This window comes from Heloderma suspectum, chromosome 1 (genome assembly GCF_057233095.1).
Source record: "Heloderma suspectum isolate Gila_16-S chromosome 1, 16-S_ref, whole genome shotgun sequence".
NCBI classification, from domain to species: domain Eukaryota; kingdom Metazoa; phylum Chordata; class Lepidosauria; order Squamata; family Helodermatidae; genus Heloderma; species Heloderma suspectum.
The window spans coordinates 333,911,819-333,930,271 of NC_139458.1; the positions used below are offsets into that span (position 1 = coordinate 333,911,819).

Consider the following 18,453-nt stretch of genomic DNA (forward strand, 5'->3'; position numbering starts at 1 on the left):
TCCTAAGATAAGGAGTGAGTTTGTGACCGAGGATACAATCTGAGACTTCGTGTGCATCATATTTTCTTCATAGCTACACTGATCTCTCCAAAAGCTCAGCCTAGCTTTTATAGGTCAGGGTAAGCTACATATTTTAATTGTATTTATTTGATTTTATTGCTTTTAATTGGAATTCTGTTCAACTGGTATAAACCCAGAATACGTTTATACTGATGATATACCCAAACACATACATAGTGAATTATGCTAGGTACACAGTTGTCTCTTTCCATGACCTCGCTCATATGTCCAAGTTTCTCAAAGGGTAACCGCTCTCAAGTGAAGTGGGAGGGACCCTGTAAACCTAGCCATACCCAATAGAGTCAGTGTATTCATCACTGTAGCAATTCTCACCTGGAGGCATCTCAAGTGGCAGGTAGTGAGGCTCTTGAGCACTAACATGGACCCAGTCAAAGTCATCATAGGGATCTTGATGGTAATCACAGGGCCCTGGACCATCATCAAAGGTGCAACCCCCTAAAAGAAAGGAAATCAATCAATCAAGTCTTCAAAATCTGGATTGTATTCTTTAATATGTATATATGTATATGTATTAGGGCTGTACCAGAAAGCAACAGTTTGCTATTTCTCCCCAAATTCGCTATTTCATCTGCCAAAATACGTACCCAAAACAGAGAACTGTACCTCGCAGGAACATGAAGATGCTTAAATGTTTTGGCAGGGAAGATTGCAGGTTTGGGGTTTTCCTAACCGCCCCCCTTCCCATTTGCTGCCAGCTACCTCTTGCAGCTGCAGCAGGCTTCTCACTCACACACTGCTTGTTTTGGTCCTGCAAATGAGCTTCTCCAGAATCCAGCTTCAAACTGCCATTATTAATCTCTGGAGCACTGCTACATTGATGTCAGTGTAGCAACATTACAGTGGAGAATTAATGCAGCCACAAGGAGTTCATTCCTGGGAGCTGGAACAGCAGGTATAGCAGCACCCCTGTTGCCAACAGCCTCTGACCTGGTGCTCGACTACTGGCAGTAGACCTTGGGTCCAGAGCTAGCCTCCAAGCGTAACCCTAGTCTTGATCTGGGCTTTGGATTTTGCCCAGAGGCACAAGTGGAGGCTGGTGGAGATGATTCCTGGGATCCACGGCGCCCTGCCATTCACCCAGGCTGGACACTTTGTGTTGGACCATTCCAACAGCTAACGCTTCCAAGAGGAAATGGCTGGATTTGCAAAATGCAGACTCTCTGGGCCGGTTCACACAATCAAAACAAGCCACCATGTCTTAAACAAGCCATGGGTTATTTGAAAGTTGTTTAACCCTCCAACAAGCCATGCTGCCCAGGTTCAGATGACACGACAAGCTGTGGCCAGGTAGCGATTATGCAAATTGCACCTCGTATGTGCTGTGGCTCACAACAATCAACCATGGCTTGTTTTGATTATGGGAACCAGGTCAATGTGGAGGAAGGGAAAGAGGGAATTGGGAGAGAATTCAAAGCAGTCACCACAGAAGCTCAGATTTGTTTCACCCCCACCTCCAAACACATTTTGGGAGGGTTTTTGTAATCAACAAAACAAATGGATGGCACCCCAAACCAGATGCAATAAAAGGAGGTACAATTTTAAAAGCACTAAAATGCATATGTATATAATCTTATCCAGAACGTTTTCTTAAGGGCACATTACTGCTGCGTGCAAGCAGTCTGTAAAAGAGTTCATGAGATTCCATGCCTGAAGTTATTTTTTAATCCCAGTTACCTCATCCATCATCATTATTTGCTTACCATAGCCCCACTTCAAATAAATTCCCTTAACAGGGTGTTAGAAATCACAATCCAAGCAACTCAACCCCAGTTGGAATCTAGCTTAATATTTACATAAAGAAGCATACAATTGCTAAGGGATAGGTGGGGCAAACTGAGTAAGAAACTCCAATCGAAGGTACCACAGTCTATCCAAATTTTAGCACTGCATTAAACTTGGCATCCAGCAAATCCACAGAGAAAAACAGAATGAAGTACATTAATACTTCATTTATACAGCTGTCATTTAATGGTGCTTATTAATATCAACCTACTACAAAGTACAAGTTGTGGCAAGTTCTTGGTGGTATGGGAATACCAAGTCATCTTGTCTGCCTCCTGAGGAATCTGTATAATGACCAAGTAGCAACGGTAAGAACAGACCATGGACAACGGACTGGTTTAAGATTGGGAAAGGAGTACGGCAGGGTTGTATACTCTCACCCTACCTATTCAACCTGTACGCAGAACACATCATGCGACTGCTGGGCTTGATGAAGCCAAGGCTGGAGTTAAAATCGCTGGAAGAAACATTAACAGTCTCAGATATGCAGATGATACCACTTTGATGGCTGAAAGTGAGGAGGAGCTGAGGAACCTCATGACGAAGGTGAAAGAAGAACGTGCAAAAGCTGGGTTGCAGTTAAATCTCAAAAAAACCAAGATAATGGCAACCAGCTTGATTGAGAACTGGCAAACAGAGGGAGAAAACGTGGAGGCAGTGACAGACTTTGTCTTTCTAGGCGCAAAGATTACTGCAGACGCTGACTGCAGCCAGGAAATCAGAAGACGTTTACTTCTTGGGAGGACAGCAATGACAACTCTGGATAAAATAGTTCAGAGCAGAGACATCACACTGACAACAAAGGTCCGCATAGTGAAAGCAATGGTATTCCCCATAGTAACCTATGGCTGCGAGAGCTGGACCATAAGGAAGGCTGAACGAAGGAAGATAGATGCTTTTGAACTGTGGTGCTGGAGGAAAATTCTGAGAGTGCCTTGGACTGCAAGAAGATCAAACCAGTCCATACTCCTGGAAATCAAGCCAGACTGCTCACTTGAGGGAATGATATTAAAGGCAAAACTGAAGTACTTTGGCCACATCATGAGAAGACAGGATACCCTGGAGAAGATGCCGATGCTAGGGGAAGTGGAAGGCCAAAGGAAGAAGGGCCAACCAAGGGCAAGGTGGATGGATGATATTCTGGAGGTGACAGACTTGACCTTGGGGGAGCTGGGAGTGGCGAGGGCCGACAAGAAGCTCTGGCATGGGCTGGTCTGTGAAGTCACGAAGAGTCGGAAGCGACTGACCGAATAAACAACAAACTACAAAAAAGAGTGGACACAAAGCTAAATGCTTATCAATAAGCCTGTAGAAGAGAGTAGAATATCTTTATAGAGTCCCCCACTGCCAAGTCAACATGAATTCCAAGGAAATTTAGAAATACAGCCAATGGGGGAAAGAGGGGAAAAAGAACTGGCCTGGGAGAAAAATGATGATGATGGTGATGATGATTGGTATTCATTATATTTCTATACCGCCCAATAGCCAAAGCTCTCTGAGTGGTTTAAAAACACTAAAACCATTCTAAAAATACAGTATTCAGAGGTTAAAAGCTATTTATATAAAAATAAAAACCGTGAACAGACAATATACACAAGAGAACATATATCTAAAACAACTTCAAGCAAGCAACCTCAAGCAATCATCCATAACAACAAGACAATCAAGGATAGATTAAAACTCATCATATGCTGCCAAATGCCTGGGAGAAGAGAAAGGTCTTAACTTGGCACTGAAAAGATAACAATGTTGGTGCCAGATGGGCCTCACTTTGGAAGTTTTAATTGCAATTCACTATAATTTTAACATCTATAACTTCAAGAATAGGTGAAGATTAACCAGAACCCCTGAAAGGTGAAATTAAAGTTCTAGAGAAAAAGAACATGATGGGAAGACTGCTAGTCATTCTGTCTTCCATCCAGAAGATAGGAGGTGACAGAGAGACAAAAACACTGTTCTGATGTTAAACTTGTGTTAATGGCATAGAGATGCGCACTCTGGCCCCACACTGAGTGGTAAAATCTAAAGTGTGGTTCTACTCATGTTCACATGAACATGGTAGACCTCTCTGTCCGACTGGGGACCTGGCTTTATCAGGGTCCCTGATTGCTGAAGAGTTCTATTCGTATTCAAGTGAATAAATATAGAGCCTTTCTTTAGACCTAACTGTAATGGGAAGTGAGCGGACAGGTCCGGCACCATGGGACATAGGGTGGATGACCCATGTGCATGGCTCCATGCCCCTTACATGTGTTTATGTACCCATTTGGGCTTAGTGCCAGAACAGCACTAATTTAACAAGAGAACGTACGAGACAGAGGGCAGAAACCAATGGGGGCTTACACCCCTGTCAGTTCTCTTATGCCCTGCCAACTGAGTTGCGCAATGGAGATTTAGCATTTCCGGGGCAATCCAAAACAATTGGAAACACTCCTTTCTGGTAGGAGGCATGTCAGCAGAGTGCGCATAAGGCATCTCTGCCAACCTGCCTCCTTCAAGAAACAAGCGTTCCTGCTTGTTTTAGGGCTTCCCCTCAGAAGCGCTAAGTCTCCCTTGCATAAGGGGTGGGTCCCACTTGCACAATGGTATTGGTGGAAGGCACAGTTGTGGAAGGGAATCAGCAGGGGCCTAAAGGAATCAGTGGGGGCATAAGCATCCTGTAGAATTCTGCCCAGAAAAAACAGAGAAAGATTTTAGGAGAATGAGCTAAACTAGTCAATAAAACACGGGCACAAAAGTATAAGCACAGACACCATTTCCCACAGACATCAGGTTTTCCACTCCCTTTGGAGTAGGAGAATCAAAGAATGGGGAGAGTCTACAGTTCAATAGTACAGCACACGCTTTGCATGCAAAATCCCCAGGTTCAATGCCTGGCATGTCCAGTTAAAAAGAATAAGGTAGCAAGTAATGGGAAACACCCCTGTGATATCCTGGAGTGCTGCAGCCAGCCAGAGCAGACAATACTGGGCCAGGTGGACAAATAATCTGATCTAGAAAAAAGAAGCTTCCCATGTTCGTAGTTGCATATGCCTCTCACAAGGGCAACAGATGTCAGCCATATTATAAACTTCGCAGCAGCTGTTATCTTAGCCTACACTTACAAATCTTTGGCTTTGCTGCTTAGCTTTGAAAATGAAAGGCAAGATCAGAAAAGATAATCTGTGATAATCTCAAAGAAAATGACTGGCTGTGAAAATGCGTTAAGATCAGCTATATAGTGTGGCCTTTATAACCCATGGGCACAAAAGAAGTGTCAAACCTCAGGATTAGAGAAGAAAGTGTCCTTAAAAAAATTGTCCAAGATCAAATCAATGGTCTGCAGTAGTCCACTGGCATAATAGGGTTCCCTATTCAGGATTTTAAAATTTAAAAGAACTTTGCTTTATATATCTATAATTTTTAAAATGATTACCTTATAAAACAAATCACTGAGAACACTAAGACACTGCTATCTCTATATATTTAACATACTAGAACCTATTACAAACATTAAAAAAACAGTGAGACCCATCACATACGTTATAACAACAAGACATCTACACATAAATAACCTTTGAGCAGTGAGACACTACAATAAAGGAAATGGATTACCACACCTTGCTTATCATTCTGAAACCTCCTAAATGGCTCACATTCTTGTTCAAGTTGATTTATCGTATATCTTCCCTGATTAACCCGAAGAATCCATGTAATTTTGCTCAGGATTGTCAAATCCCACATTTTAACATACCACTCTTTTAGTTGAGGTATTTCCTTCCTTTTCCAATATTTGACATAAAGAAGATGTGGTGCTAATATATAAAATAGTAGTTTTTCTTTGTTCTTTGGTACTGAAACTTTCACAGATAGATTAGTAAGCAATTTCTAGTATCTAAAGGAATAGTGTACTGCAGAATATTACTAATATTAAAAATAATTTATTTCTAGAACCTAATTGTCTCAGAACAATTCCACCAACAATGCATAAAGTCTGCTCTTCTCTTTCCGCTCTTCCAACAAATATCCTTACAATTTTTATAGATCTAAGAACTTTGTTTTTAATAGCTGCATGGCAATTCTCAATTTGAAAGACTCTGATTTGTCGCTTGTTTTGTACACTTCACGTACTGTCCTGCCTAAACATGTCCGTCTAGGTTTTAAAAGAGCTTTCAACAGCTGAGCAACCATGTATTTCACAGCACCATGCTTTAACTGGCTACAGTTTTAGGCTTCAAATCACCAATCTTCTTATGTAGCAGTTCTAATAGAAAAGTACTAGGAAGCAGCTACAAGATAATCCCAGTAGGAAAGCAGGATTTTATACAGCATTACACTGGCACTAATCAAGTATTCAAAGATGAGTAACCTGAACTATTTTAATGCAGATTTACAGACACACACTATTTAAGATTTAAACCATTCACTTTTCAGTATTGTACCAAAAATAGTGAAGGAAAAGGGCACCCTAGCAGCATACTGTAAAGGACACTGGACAATCCATTAAAGGATCACTGACTATACAAAAAGTATAATATTTATCATAGGGCCTGCATGTGGAACAATTGCTAAGGGATTTTTTTTAATACTATTATAGAAGGGTGAAATCCACATTGTGCAAGAATTCATATATTACAATCTTTGTGTTACTGTCAGATTCATTTATTCCAATGCATAGTTTTGCAGCTTTTTCACCAAAGGATCAGTAGTTATAGAACTTACAGTGGTTATCTTCTTGCAATAGATGTCAATCAAGTACTTTAAACTTTTCTAAAAATTGAAACTGAATTTATACTTTAAAATGTGTCAAATTAAACACAGACTTCATAGAATAAACAGGTTGGATCCAATTCTAGTTGTCTGCCATCAGAACAGAAATGGTTGGTGGAACAAATTTCCCTTCCCCCCTGCAGCCCCCCCCCCCCCACACACACACTCAAATCTACTCTAGGTGGTTTGGGGAAACAACAGAGCAGACTTGGGGCACATGCAGGATATGTGTGCAAGGGTGAGGAAGCCAAGGGGAAGTCCTGTTGAGCAAATGGAAGTCTCTGTCTCTAGAGCAGTGTTCAATGGCCAACACTGCAGGAAAAGCTTTGAGGAAAGGCTAAGATCCCAGCTTTAATCCCTGGCACCTCCACTTAAATGTTTAAAGGATCAAATAGCAAGTGGTGGGAAGATCTCGTTCTGAGACCCAGTTGCAGGGGACAATACTGGGCTAGACAGACCAGCGGTTTGACTCTGTATAAGGAGAGTATCATATGTTCATTGAAACATTTACTAAACAACAATAGTGTGGAAAATATACACTCTAAATGTAGAAGTGGAGTGATCCTGTATCAGAGTCAGATGCCAATCCTCTAGTAACTCATTATATACATCAGCTATGTCACTGAAACATAATCAGTAATCATTGTAATATACATAATATAGTACTGGTCCTTTGTTAAGACAATACAGCATAACTGGAACTGACAGAAATTTTATAGCTCACAATGGAGCATGTATAATGATATCTATAGATAATCTGTATACTCTATTTCCAGGCTTGCTAAATTGTGTCTACGACACAGCATTACAGAACTGACTGCAGCCACATAGACTGTTTAGGGCTTAAATTAAACTACATACTTGGTTCAGGTTCAGAAAGTATATTGCACCTAAATCCATCCCAACAATCCATCCAAGGCAAAAGATTCCCCCTTAAGGGCAAATAACTGCTGTAGTCAAATGATTTCTGAACATGCTGACTTAAAGCAAAACCTGAGGAGGTCCAAGATTGGGGTGGGGTCATGGAAGTGAGTTAGAATCTGAGATGTCTTTAATAGAGCACTTGGATAATAATTAATCAATATTTATTAGAAGGGATGGCAGGTAGTGGCAAGCATATCTAATCAAGGTCTATGGAGGGAGAGATATATTCCTAAAAAGTATTTATTCATTTATTACATTTTTTATCCTCCCAATAACTAGCGTTTTCTAATGTTTGGCAGATGATGACATGGAAGATTTCATCACTTAGGAAAGGACAGGAGAAAATTCAAAACAACCCGATATTGTTGGACAGCAACCCAAACTTTAATGTCTCTGGCAATGCTGGACTACTTTCCTAAAGCATCTAAAATCAGTTGTATTTCCACCAGAGGGAAGTCTTTTATATATTAGGCATTTATGTATCACTTTAGATTGTCAAACAAAAACAAACAGTAATGTTCTCTACTGAGCTGATTGCTCTGTCAGAACAACTGTCAAGGATGGCAGATTACAGAATGGAAAGGAGAGAGGGGAAACAAACCTAGACACATTAAGCCTTTAAAAGTTACAACACTATTCTGGCCAGGAGTCCTTTTTAATCAGCATCTGTCATGACAAATCTCTCCCTCAAATCTTGTCCTCTTCTAGATTATAATAATGCCATGGCCATTTTACAGCAAAACCTTCCATTTCTACAGATACTTAACTCATAAACAGTGGTATTCCTTTAAGCAATGTTATCACTGTCTGCTGTCACAATAGCAAAGTGACAGTCTGCTTTAATATGCATGCCTTAAGGGCAGCCATTACCTCTTTTAATGGCTGAAGTGCCCTCAAGTATATGAATGTAAAGTACCAATGGATCTCACGTGGACTCATTTGGAAGATTAATGTTCCTAATTGCTGTCCTTCACAGCACCTATTAATTTTAGGAATCCAGGTTCTGATTAGTGCTAACTAGTGGTAACAGTAAACAAGCAACTTCAGGGTTTTTGCCATTTATTGCTTGCAAAACCAGCAAAGCCAGTAAGCGTATATTTCTAATGTAACCTGGATTTAATGCAGCACTGCAAGTGCAATTTTTTTTTGAAAAGCAACACAAATCAGTTCTAAAAACCTTGCACCAAACTCTAGCTTAGAATATTAATATAAATCTATTGGACAACTCAAAAATATGATTTCCAAATAAAGCACATCATATAACTTGGATATGAGGTTTCCACCAATGTTGTAACCTTTCCTCATAGATGAGTTGTTCTAGCCTGTTGATCATTTTGCTTGCTCTTTTCCAAGTCTGAAGTTTCCATGTTGAGGTGCAACAACCACTACTGTACACCAGTAGATTTGTATAAGGACATTATGATATCGGCAATTTTATTTTTGATTCTTTTCCTAATCATCCCAAACATGCAATGTGCTTTTTTCCACAGCAGCCACACACTGGGTCAACATTTTCATTGAGCTATCCAACACAATCCCAAGATCCCTTTCTTGGTCAATCACTACCAACTTAGACCCCATCAGCATATATACGAAGTTAGGATTTCTTTTCTCTCCGTGTGCATCACTTTACATTTGCTTGCAGTGAACCATATTTGCCATATTAATGCCCTTCCCTCCAGTTTGGAGAGATACTTTTGGAGCTCTTCTAATCCCCTTTTTATATAACAACCCTGAATAATTTGTTATCATCAGTAAACTTAGCAATCTCACTGCTCACTCATACCTCCAGATCATTTATAAACAATTTTAAAAACCACCCGTCCAAATACAGAACCTTAGGGAACCCTACCAGTTTACATCTCTTTGTTGTGAGAACTGACCATTTATTCCTACCCTTTGGTTGTCTTTTTTTTAACCAGTTACTATCCATAAAAGGACCTCTTCTCTTATTCCATGACTGCTAAGTTTGTTCAGGAATCTTTGGTGAGGGACTTTACAGGTGCCTTTTGAAAGTAAACAGTGTATATTGGATTGCCCTTATCCATATACTAGTTGACCCTCTCAAAGACTTCTAAAAGGTTAGTGAGGACTTACATTTGCAGAAGCCATGTTGATCCTTTTTCAGCAAGACTTGTCTTTGATAATATTATCTTTAATAATCCTTTCTACCAGTTTAGCCTGAACAGACATTAAGCTAATCCACCTATAATTTCCTGGATCTCTTTTCAAAAACTGATGTTACATTGGCCACTTTCCAGTCCTCTGGGACAGAGGCAGTTTTAGGGACACGTTACATGTTTTTGTTAAAAGATCAGCAATTTCACATTTCTTTAAAAACTCGCAGAGTTTTTACATACCATCTAGAACTGGTAATTAACTTGCTTTCAATTTGTCATTAACGTCTAGAATGTCATCTCTCAGCACCACTATTTGGCCCAGTTTCTCAGACTCCCTTCCTGAAAGTGTCAGTTCAGCCATAGGTATCTGCTCGACATCTTCTCCAGCAAAGAATTCATTCATGTTCTCTGCAATCTCCTTATTCTTCTTCTCATCCAATCATCAAACCACCTCCCAAGCCAGTTTCCAACTTCTGATGTATTTTTAAAAAAATATTGTTGGTCTTAACCTTATTGTTGGTTATTAGCAATATCTCATCAACATCCTTTTTTGCACACTTTATTGTATCTTCCCTGGATCTTTAGGTGGCAGTAGTGGCAAGGAATGCATCTGCACAATTATACTTGGTGCAACCAACTGAGATCCTTCCAGAGTCAGTCTGACTTGGCAACAGTTACCTATGTCTTGGTTACAGCATGCTTCGACTATTGTAATACACTGCATGTGGGGCTACCCCTGAAGAGTGTCAACTGGTGAAAAATGTGGTAGATAAGGTGCTAACTAGTACACAGTATCAGGACCATACTACACCTGTCTTGAAACACCTGCAGTAGTTGCCAATTGCTTCCCTGGCTCAATTCAAGGTTTGGTTTTAACCTTTAAAGTCTAAAAGGCGTAAGACTTGGCTATCTAAGGGCCACCTTGTTATGAACCAGTCTGTGCATTTAGATATGCAGGAGAGACCCTTGGGTATACCATTACCCGCAGAGGCCCATTTGTCCAACATGACTGAAAGGGCTTTCTCCTGTGTCACTCTCAAACTGTAGAATACATTTTGCCAGGAATGACAATTAGCCCTCACTCTGTCAAGTTTTAAAAGCATGTAAAGGCATGTAATTTAGCCCTTTAAAGTATGTTGTTTTCATGTTTTGCTGTTTTTAATATTCTTTTTTTATTGCTTTAAGGTTTAATTCTTTTAAATTGCTTGCATCACATTGGTGGGTTTTTCCAGCAAATAAAGTGGTATATAAATGTTAAAAATTCTGTAGCCAGCTGTGGATCCCCCTGATAGTTGTTTCATCTAGCTAAAAGTGGGCTAGATGAAATAACGATCAGGTAGATCCACAGTTGGCTACAGAATCGGACTCAAAGAGTGCTTATCAATGGGATCTTCTCAAATGGGGGAGAGGTAACGAGCGGGGTACCGCAGGGCTCAGTCCTGGGCCCAGTGCTCTTCAACATTTTTATTAATGACTTGGAGGAGGAGGTGCAGGGAATGCTGATCAGATCTGCAGATGACACAAAATTGGGTGGGACAGCTAATACTTTGGAAGACAGAAAGAAAATTCAAAGTGGTCTTGATAGACTGGAGCACTGAGCAGAAAACAGAATGAAATTTAATTGGGATAAATGCCAAGCTCTGCACCTAGGAAAAAGAAACCAAATGCACAGTTACAAGATGGGCAATACTTGGCTCAACAACACTACAAGCGAGAAGGATCTTGGAATTGTTGTCGATCAGAAGCTGAATATGAGCCAACAATGTGATGTGGCTGCAAAAAAGGCCAATGCTATTTTGGGCTGCATTAATAGAAGCATAGCTTCCAAATCCTGGGAAGTACTAGTTCCCCTCTACTCAGCACTGGTTAGGCCTCATCTTGAGTACTGTCTCCAGTTCTGGGCGCCACACTTTTAAGAAGGATGCAGACAAACTGGGGAGGTTTCAGAAGAGGGCAACAAAGATGATCAGGGAAACAAAGCCCTATGAGGACAGACTGAAAGAACTGGGCATGTTTAGCCTTGAGAAGAGAAGACTGAGGGCAGATATGATTGCACTCTTCAAGTACTTGAAAGGTTGTCACAGGGATGAAGGCCAGGATCTCTTCTCGGTCATCCCAGAATGCAGGACATGGAATAATGGGCTCAAGTTACAGGAAGCCAGATTCCGGCTGAACATCAGGAAAAAATTCCTGACTGTTAGCAATACGACAATGGAACCAATTACCTAGGGTGGTAGTGGGCTCTCCCACACTGGAGGCTTTCAAGATGAAGCTGGACAGCCCTCTGTCAGGGATGCTTTGACTTAGATTCCTCCATTGAGCAGGGGGTTGGACTCACTGGTCTTATGGGCCCCTTCCAACCCTACTGTTCTATGATTCTATGAAATAAATAATTGTCTGCTTGCATTTCTTCTGTGCAAACCTGAGTTCCTTTTTGTCCTTGCTAGGGCAAGACTTCCATTTTCTGAAGGAAGCCTTCTTTTTCTAATAGTTTCATGACATTGCTGAGTAACCATGCAGATAGAATCATAGAATAGTAGGGTTGTAAGGAGCCTATAAGACCATCAAGTCCAACCCCCTGCTCAATGCAGGAATCCAAGTCAGGGCATCCCTGACAGATGGCTGTCCAGCTTCATCTTGAATGCCTCCAATGTGGGAGAGCCCACCACCTCCCTAGGTAATTTGTTCCACTGTCATATTGCTCTTGCATGGTGTTACTTTTCTGACCTGTGGGATATATTCTAGCTGAGCTTCTATTATTGTAGTTTTGAATAATAACCAAACATCTGGACACATCTGACCTTCCTGACTTCCTTTCAACTTACTTTTGACCAATCTCCTCATTTTAGAGAAATGCCCTCTTTTGAACTTATTTCCCTCTTCTTCAGAGTGATGCCCTCCTTCCCTAAGACACTCGTCCTGTGTGACTGTACAGGAACCATCACTCTGAGTGTAGAACACTGCTATCATGTCCTCAAAAGTCTGATCCACAAACCCCTACCTCTCTCCACTTCTCCAGGTCAGCAACCTTGGCTTCAAGTGAACAAACTGTCAGGGTGGACACTGAGCCCATAGAATCCCAGAGTAGTTCTGATTCTGAGGAACAGCAGTCGCTCCTGGGAGAGGAGCGCGCTCCTCTTTCCCAGGGCCAGCAGCTGACGGAGATTCCTCCCACCAGCATTCCTAGCTTAGATAGCAGTCCAGGGAGTGACAGAGCGCGGGAAGCAGACTTGATGGACGCACGACGCCGACGCAGAGAGTGGCGCCAAATGGAGGGCGCAGAAAGGAGGCGTAGTGCCCGGTTGGCGCACAAACAATGGCTGCGCCCAGAGGATCCAAGGGAAAAGGGGAGGGACTCTCCCTAGTCCTTAAGTTCAGGGGCCTGCCAGTAATCCCCTTTCAAATGGGGACCAACTGTTTCAACTTATGGCATAGGTACTCTGCTGCTCATATCTAGTTGCTAACGGTAGAGATGTTAAGTGGTAAAAGAGGAATAAAGCTTTGAAAAGAATCCCTTTGTCTGTGTCTGGACTTGGCCACTGGATTAGACTGAGAGAGGCCTCCAAGGAGCCCTTGACACAAACTCCTTTCCTGAATTCCAGAAGCTCATTGCACCAAGCACACGCCACAACATCTGCCAGCAGGTAGACACTTGTACATACAACACCCAGTGCAATATACTGGATAGTCCACACACCTGGCTTGACTCTCTATCTTCATAGAGGTTTTTAAAAAACAAAACAAAAAGCACATTGGTATTATTACTGGGTGGTTTACCTAAAAATTCTAGGTTATTTACTAGCAGAAGGAGGGGAAGGTTTGATTGCCCTGCCTCCTTGCCCTGTTGCTAAATTCACACAGATGCTTCACTCATGTGTGCTTAACTTATTTTTACGTGGATGCTTTTGTCATTGGGTCTGAGATGCTTCATCACTAGGACCTGTTGTCATGCTCCGAGTGCTGGGCAACCTTGCAAACCTGTTTGACTTTTATGCTGCTTCTCCAAGTGCTGCTGCAGCCAATTAAATTAGAAGGGCCCATTTTAAAAATGAGGAGGGGGGATTCAACTACTAGGCTGGGCTAGACTCCAGGGAGTGGAAAACTAGATCAGTTGACCCCACAGGGAATGGAGATTTTCAGCAGGGGTGTGGACAATGGTAGAGGATTAAGGCAAGGGTGTAGTGGTAGCCCCCTTTGGGAATACAAATAGCAGGTGATTGGCAAGGCTTCCATCACAAAGCAGAGCTGATTTAGATAGGCAAAAAAACTTTTGACAAAAGAGCCGCTAGCATATGTTCTGCAGTATGACTGTAGCTTTCACTCAAGACCATCCCAAAATCCCACCTGAAAGGAAATTCCTTGACTTTATAAGATATACTCAACAAGACAAAACCAGACCAAGGAAAGGCCATGTGGGTTTGGTCTATCAAAAGTAAATGAGAATGAAAAGAAGTTATTGTAAGCTGTATTCATGTCCAGGGGCCATTCTCTGAAGTGATGTAAAGCTGATCACAGGTTGCAAATCATAGGGCTGTGAGGAGGGAGAATTTCATTTATATGAATTGCTGTTCCTAGATCACACTATATACATTACACTCTAGACTCATCTGGGCTGTGTACCATTCCCTCTATCTCCAATTTGAGTTTTCTCATGCCCGTGGTTATGTAGTCAAAATACCTACTGATGGGGACAGGTCTAGGTAACAGCTGGATTTTATATTTTCAAAAGTGGAAAATTAACCATTGTTCCCCTGAGGAAAGTCTAGGTACAACCAGAAACCATCCCGGCACAGAGCCTAAGCTGAATGTCTGCAACCTCCTCCCACATTCCACTTTAGGACTGTTACTAAATGCAGACTTCATGGCTTCAACATCAGCCAGCTTTTTCATCTAGCCTGATAAAGAGTTCTGGATAACTCAAATGCTTGCACACTATTTTCTTACCATAGGAGTTGGCCGAACATGGATTTTGGAAGCTTTCTTATGACCAACATATATTACCTTTGCTTTTTACTGCAATGTTGTTCTCTGAAGATGGTAATAAAATGCACACAGCACGTAACACAATAAAAAAGTAACATAAAAACAAACATCTACCGAATCCCTTTGCTTGTCATTCGAATTCTTCATCCATACTTCCAAAGAGCATTCTCATCCTTTAAGGACAAATCAGCTAAATAAGCAATGTCAAGGCTCATCTGGAAATCCAGGCAGAATGCCAGCTAAATCAGGAATTAACACTACAAATTAGATATGACACAGCATATCTGGTGTATATTTCATTTTAAGCCAAAGTAATTTCTTCATCAGTAGTTGAGGTTAAAAATAGCCCTGATATTTATGAAACACCAAACATTACTGAAATTGACGCAAATTAAACTCATTCAGAAGTGTGCTTTGGAGATAAATCTGAGAGGAGCAATTAACACGAAGCAATGGGAAATATCAAAGGTTGTGTATTGTTCTTGTCATGCAGTTTTAGCATATATCAATTATCTTTCAACCTCTCAGATCACTGTTTTCCAAGTAACTGAAAACATTATATCTCAGAAAGAAGGACAAATGTGATTAGATACATAGGAATGCATGCCAGCCATATCTAAGAAAAGCCAAAGAGGAAGCAACCTACAACAAAGAGAAGAGTATTGGACATACACCTGCCCATTGGACTCAAAGAATGTGGATTCCCCACTTCCTTTCCAGCTTGAGCTTCCAGGTATTTCACATAGTGCCTGTTGCCATTTTCCGATTTGTCCTGTCACCAAACTACAAAACCCTTTTTCATGTCAGAGATCTTACAGGCACCATATCAGTTTATGAAGGAGCAACCAGTACTGCAATCTTCAACTCAACCTTCTGCACAGTCACTGCAAATGCAAAAGGGGCTAAACCAGACTTTACAAACCTCCAGATGTTTTAGACTACAACTCCCAGCATTGCTGACCATTAGGTATGCTTACTGGGGCTGATGGGTATTGGTCCAGCACATCCGGAGGGCACCAAGTTGGGGAAGGCTGGCCTATATGTGCAAAGGCTCCTCCACAGAGGTCAAGAGTGGGGCTGGTGAATCTGATCCCACTCCTTCTAGGCATGTTGAGTATACAACTGGGTATACAAGAGTGACCATGCATGTCCCTTTATATCCTTGCCACTAAAAATACTCTAATTTGAGATCTGGTTGTAAGTTTGGCTAGACCCCAATCTGTGCATACAGAAACACACTGTATTCTGCACAACTCAATGAAGACGTTGTTGTTGTTGTTTTTAGCAGATCTTCAGATGTGGATGCTCTTGCTGTCTGGCCATGTAAACTGTCCCATGCTACAAGATGACACATGTTGCCCTTTAACATAAACAAGTAGTGCTGGAAGGAGCACTTGGAGAAACAAGTATAATTCAGTGTAGATTAAGGTGCTCAATCCTCTGTAAAGACTGCACCAGCTTCAGCTCCATGCAGAAGACACACTGGATGAGTTTGCACGACACAGTAAGCCACCCCGGCAAACAAGCCACATTGTGCGGGTTGTTTGCAGAACAACCCACGATGCGCCCGACAAGATGATTGGGCTTGCCGCGGCTTGTTTTCCCCCTCCTTCCCCCTGCCCCCAGTCCTGCCACCTGCTCCAGCACATATCCCAGCTGTTTTAGTTAACAGTGTACACACTGTGGAAGCCAGTCATGAATCCCTGAGGTATGGGTACATGTCTTCAAGAAAAGTATGGCACACACATTTTGTAGGAAAAAATAAGGGTGAGTGTGGTATACAGACATATACCCACTATTTCCGTAACATACAAAAAATGTAAGAACATAAGAAGATCAATGCTGGATCAGACCAAAGTTCCATCTTGTCCAGCTGCCTGTACGAAACCCACAAGAAGGGCATGGGTACAACAGCCGTGGCTCCTCAGCTTTGCCTGTCTAGTTGGCCCTGCACGAGGAACAGGAGGAGTTTCAGAGAATGTAGTCATGAGGTCCTGGATTTCAACATCCTACCTAGCAACCTAAATTTGGCTTCCAGGACCTCATGACTACATTTCTCTACATCATTGGTACCAACATGGATTAAGACCACTGACTCCACCCCAGTAATATCTACAAAGCTATCTAGAGGGCGTGTGATATCCACAACCTTCTCTCCAGGCAGGCAATTTACCACGTGGCCTCCAGTTTACCGCAACACATCCCTAAAAGACAGACAGTGACAAACAATCTATCACAACAAATATGAACTTACGGTGGTCTGTTATTATGGTGTGCCTGGATATATTTATATATTCAAGCCCAACTTGCTTCTTTCCCTTTCTAGTAATTCTCTAGTTCACCAAGTCCAAAAATTACATCAGACATAGTATGGAGTACATAACGAACATGACTTTTAAGCTGATTTCACATCTAGTAGCACCTTTGGTGATCTTGGTAGATTAGTGTGGTATCAAAGGATTATGAAAAACATTTTAGACAGGTTTGGCAAAGCATCTTACTGTAGAATAGCTCTGCTGCAGCCCGATTAGCAGTGACATAACAGAAACTAGAACTTAAGTCTTCTGCACTTTACCTTTCATTTGTGACTCACATCTTCATGAAGATTGGACTAGGAATAAAGGACTCAATACTCTGCATAACACAAGTATGTGACATAGACTTAGCTTTACTACACAGCTTCCAAAGTCTATTTGTGAACTACCCAGAGAGCTTTGGATTAGTATTGGACAAAATAGGACCCTGAGAAATATGCCATGGGATATGCCAGAGCAGGATTCCACCAGTACCATCTTCTGGAAATTATCCAACAGGTAAGAGTGGGACCACTAAAGAGCAATGACCCCTAATCTTGCCAAGAGGTCTAGAAGGATATTATGGTCAATGAAATTAAAAGCCACTTAGAGGTACAAGACAATCAACAAGTAAGGAAATATTTCCCCAGCCTATCTCCCAGTTAAAGGTCATTTACCAGTACAACCATGACAGTTTGTCCCTAAATGAGGCCTGACACCAGATTGAAATAGGTCCAGAAAAATGAGACACTCAAGAAAACCATGTGGGCCCTTACAAGAAGGATAAAGATCTGTTCTGTAGGAAATATCAAAAAGAATTGTTGGGAAGCAATTTGGTTCACCTAAACTACTGAAGAAAATTCTCTTGGGGAAAGAAAGAAAACATGAGACTTTTCAGTTTTCATTCATCTAAGAGAAGAAATGTATATTATTTCAGTGGTCAGTAAGTGGCCTGGAGCTTATACAGCTTGTCACTACACATATCCAAGGAATATTCCCCCCATGAGACTGCAGATTGCCTCAGATCATGGATCTGCCACACTGAGCTACTTTTGTAGCTTTATTAAACTGCACACACCAAAAGGACACCACCACTAAACAGAAACAAAATCAGGAATCCATTAAGGCTTACTGAATAAGTGCAAGAGACTGATCAATCCAAATAATAAATTCCATCCTAATTTATTATTAAATGTATAGCTTTCACCATCTGCCTAACAGATGTCCAGCATGATATATAATATGAATATAATAACAAGAAACACTGGAATAAAAACCAAACCATACAATAAAATTTGACAGCACCATTAAAACCAAACAGCAACATAAAACATTACGCAGCATTAAAAATCCCACACAACAAAACAGTCTTTACTGTCCATCAAATGCACAGTACAGAAGGGGCTGATCTCATCTACCTTGGGAGGGAGTTTCACAGGGTGCTGCTACCAAAAAGGCCCTGTCTCAGGTACCCACCAGTCTATCCTCTCTAGGTGGTGGGGCACATAACCAGGCCACTG

General features: G+C 41.4%; 1 protein-coding gene across 2 annotated transcripts in view; it reads right to left on the reverse strand.

Moving 5' to 3' along the window:
- Window positions 1-18,453, reverse strand: part of PTPRK (protein tyrosine phosphatase receptor type K) — a 516,066-nt gene that overhangs the window by 391,948 nt on the left and 105,665 nt on the right. For both annotated transcript variants that reach the window (XM_084827484.1, XM_084827485.1), the window contains exon 2: window positions 394-516. In XM_084827484.1, coding sequence (XP_084683610.1) covers window positions 394-516 — 123 coding nt within the window. The remainder of the gene's footprint in view (window positions 1-393; window positions 517-18,453) is intronic.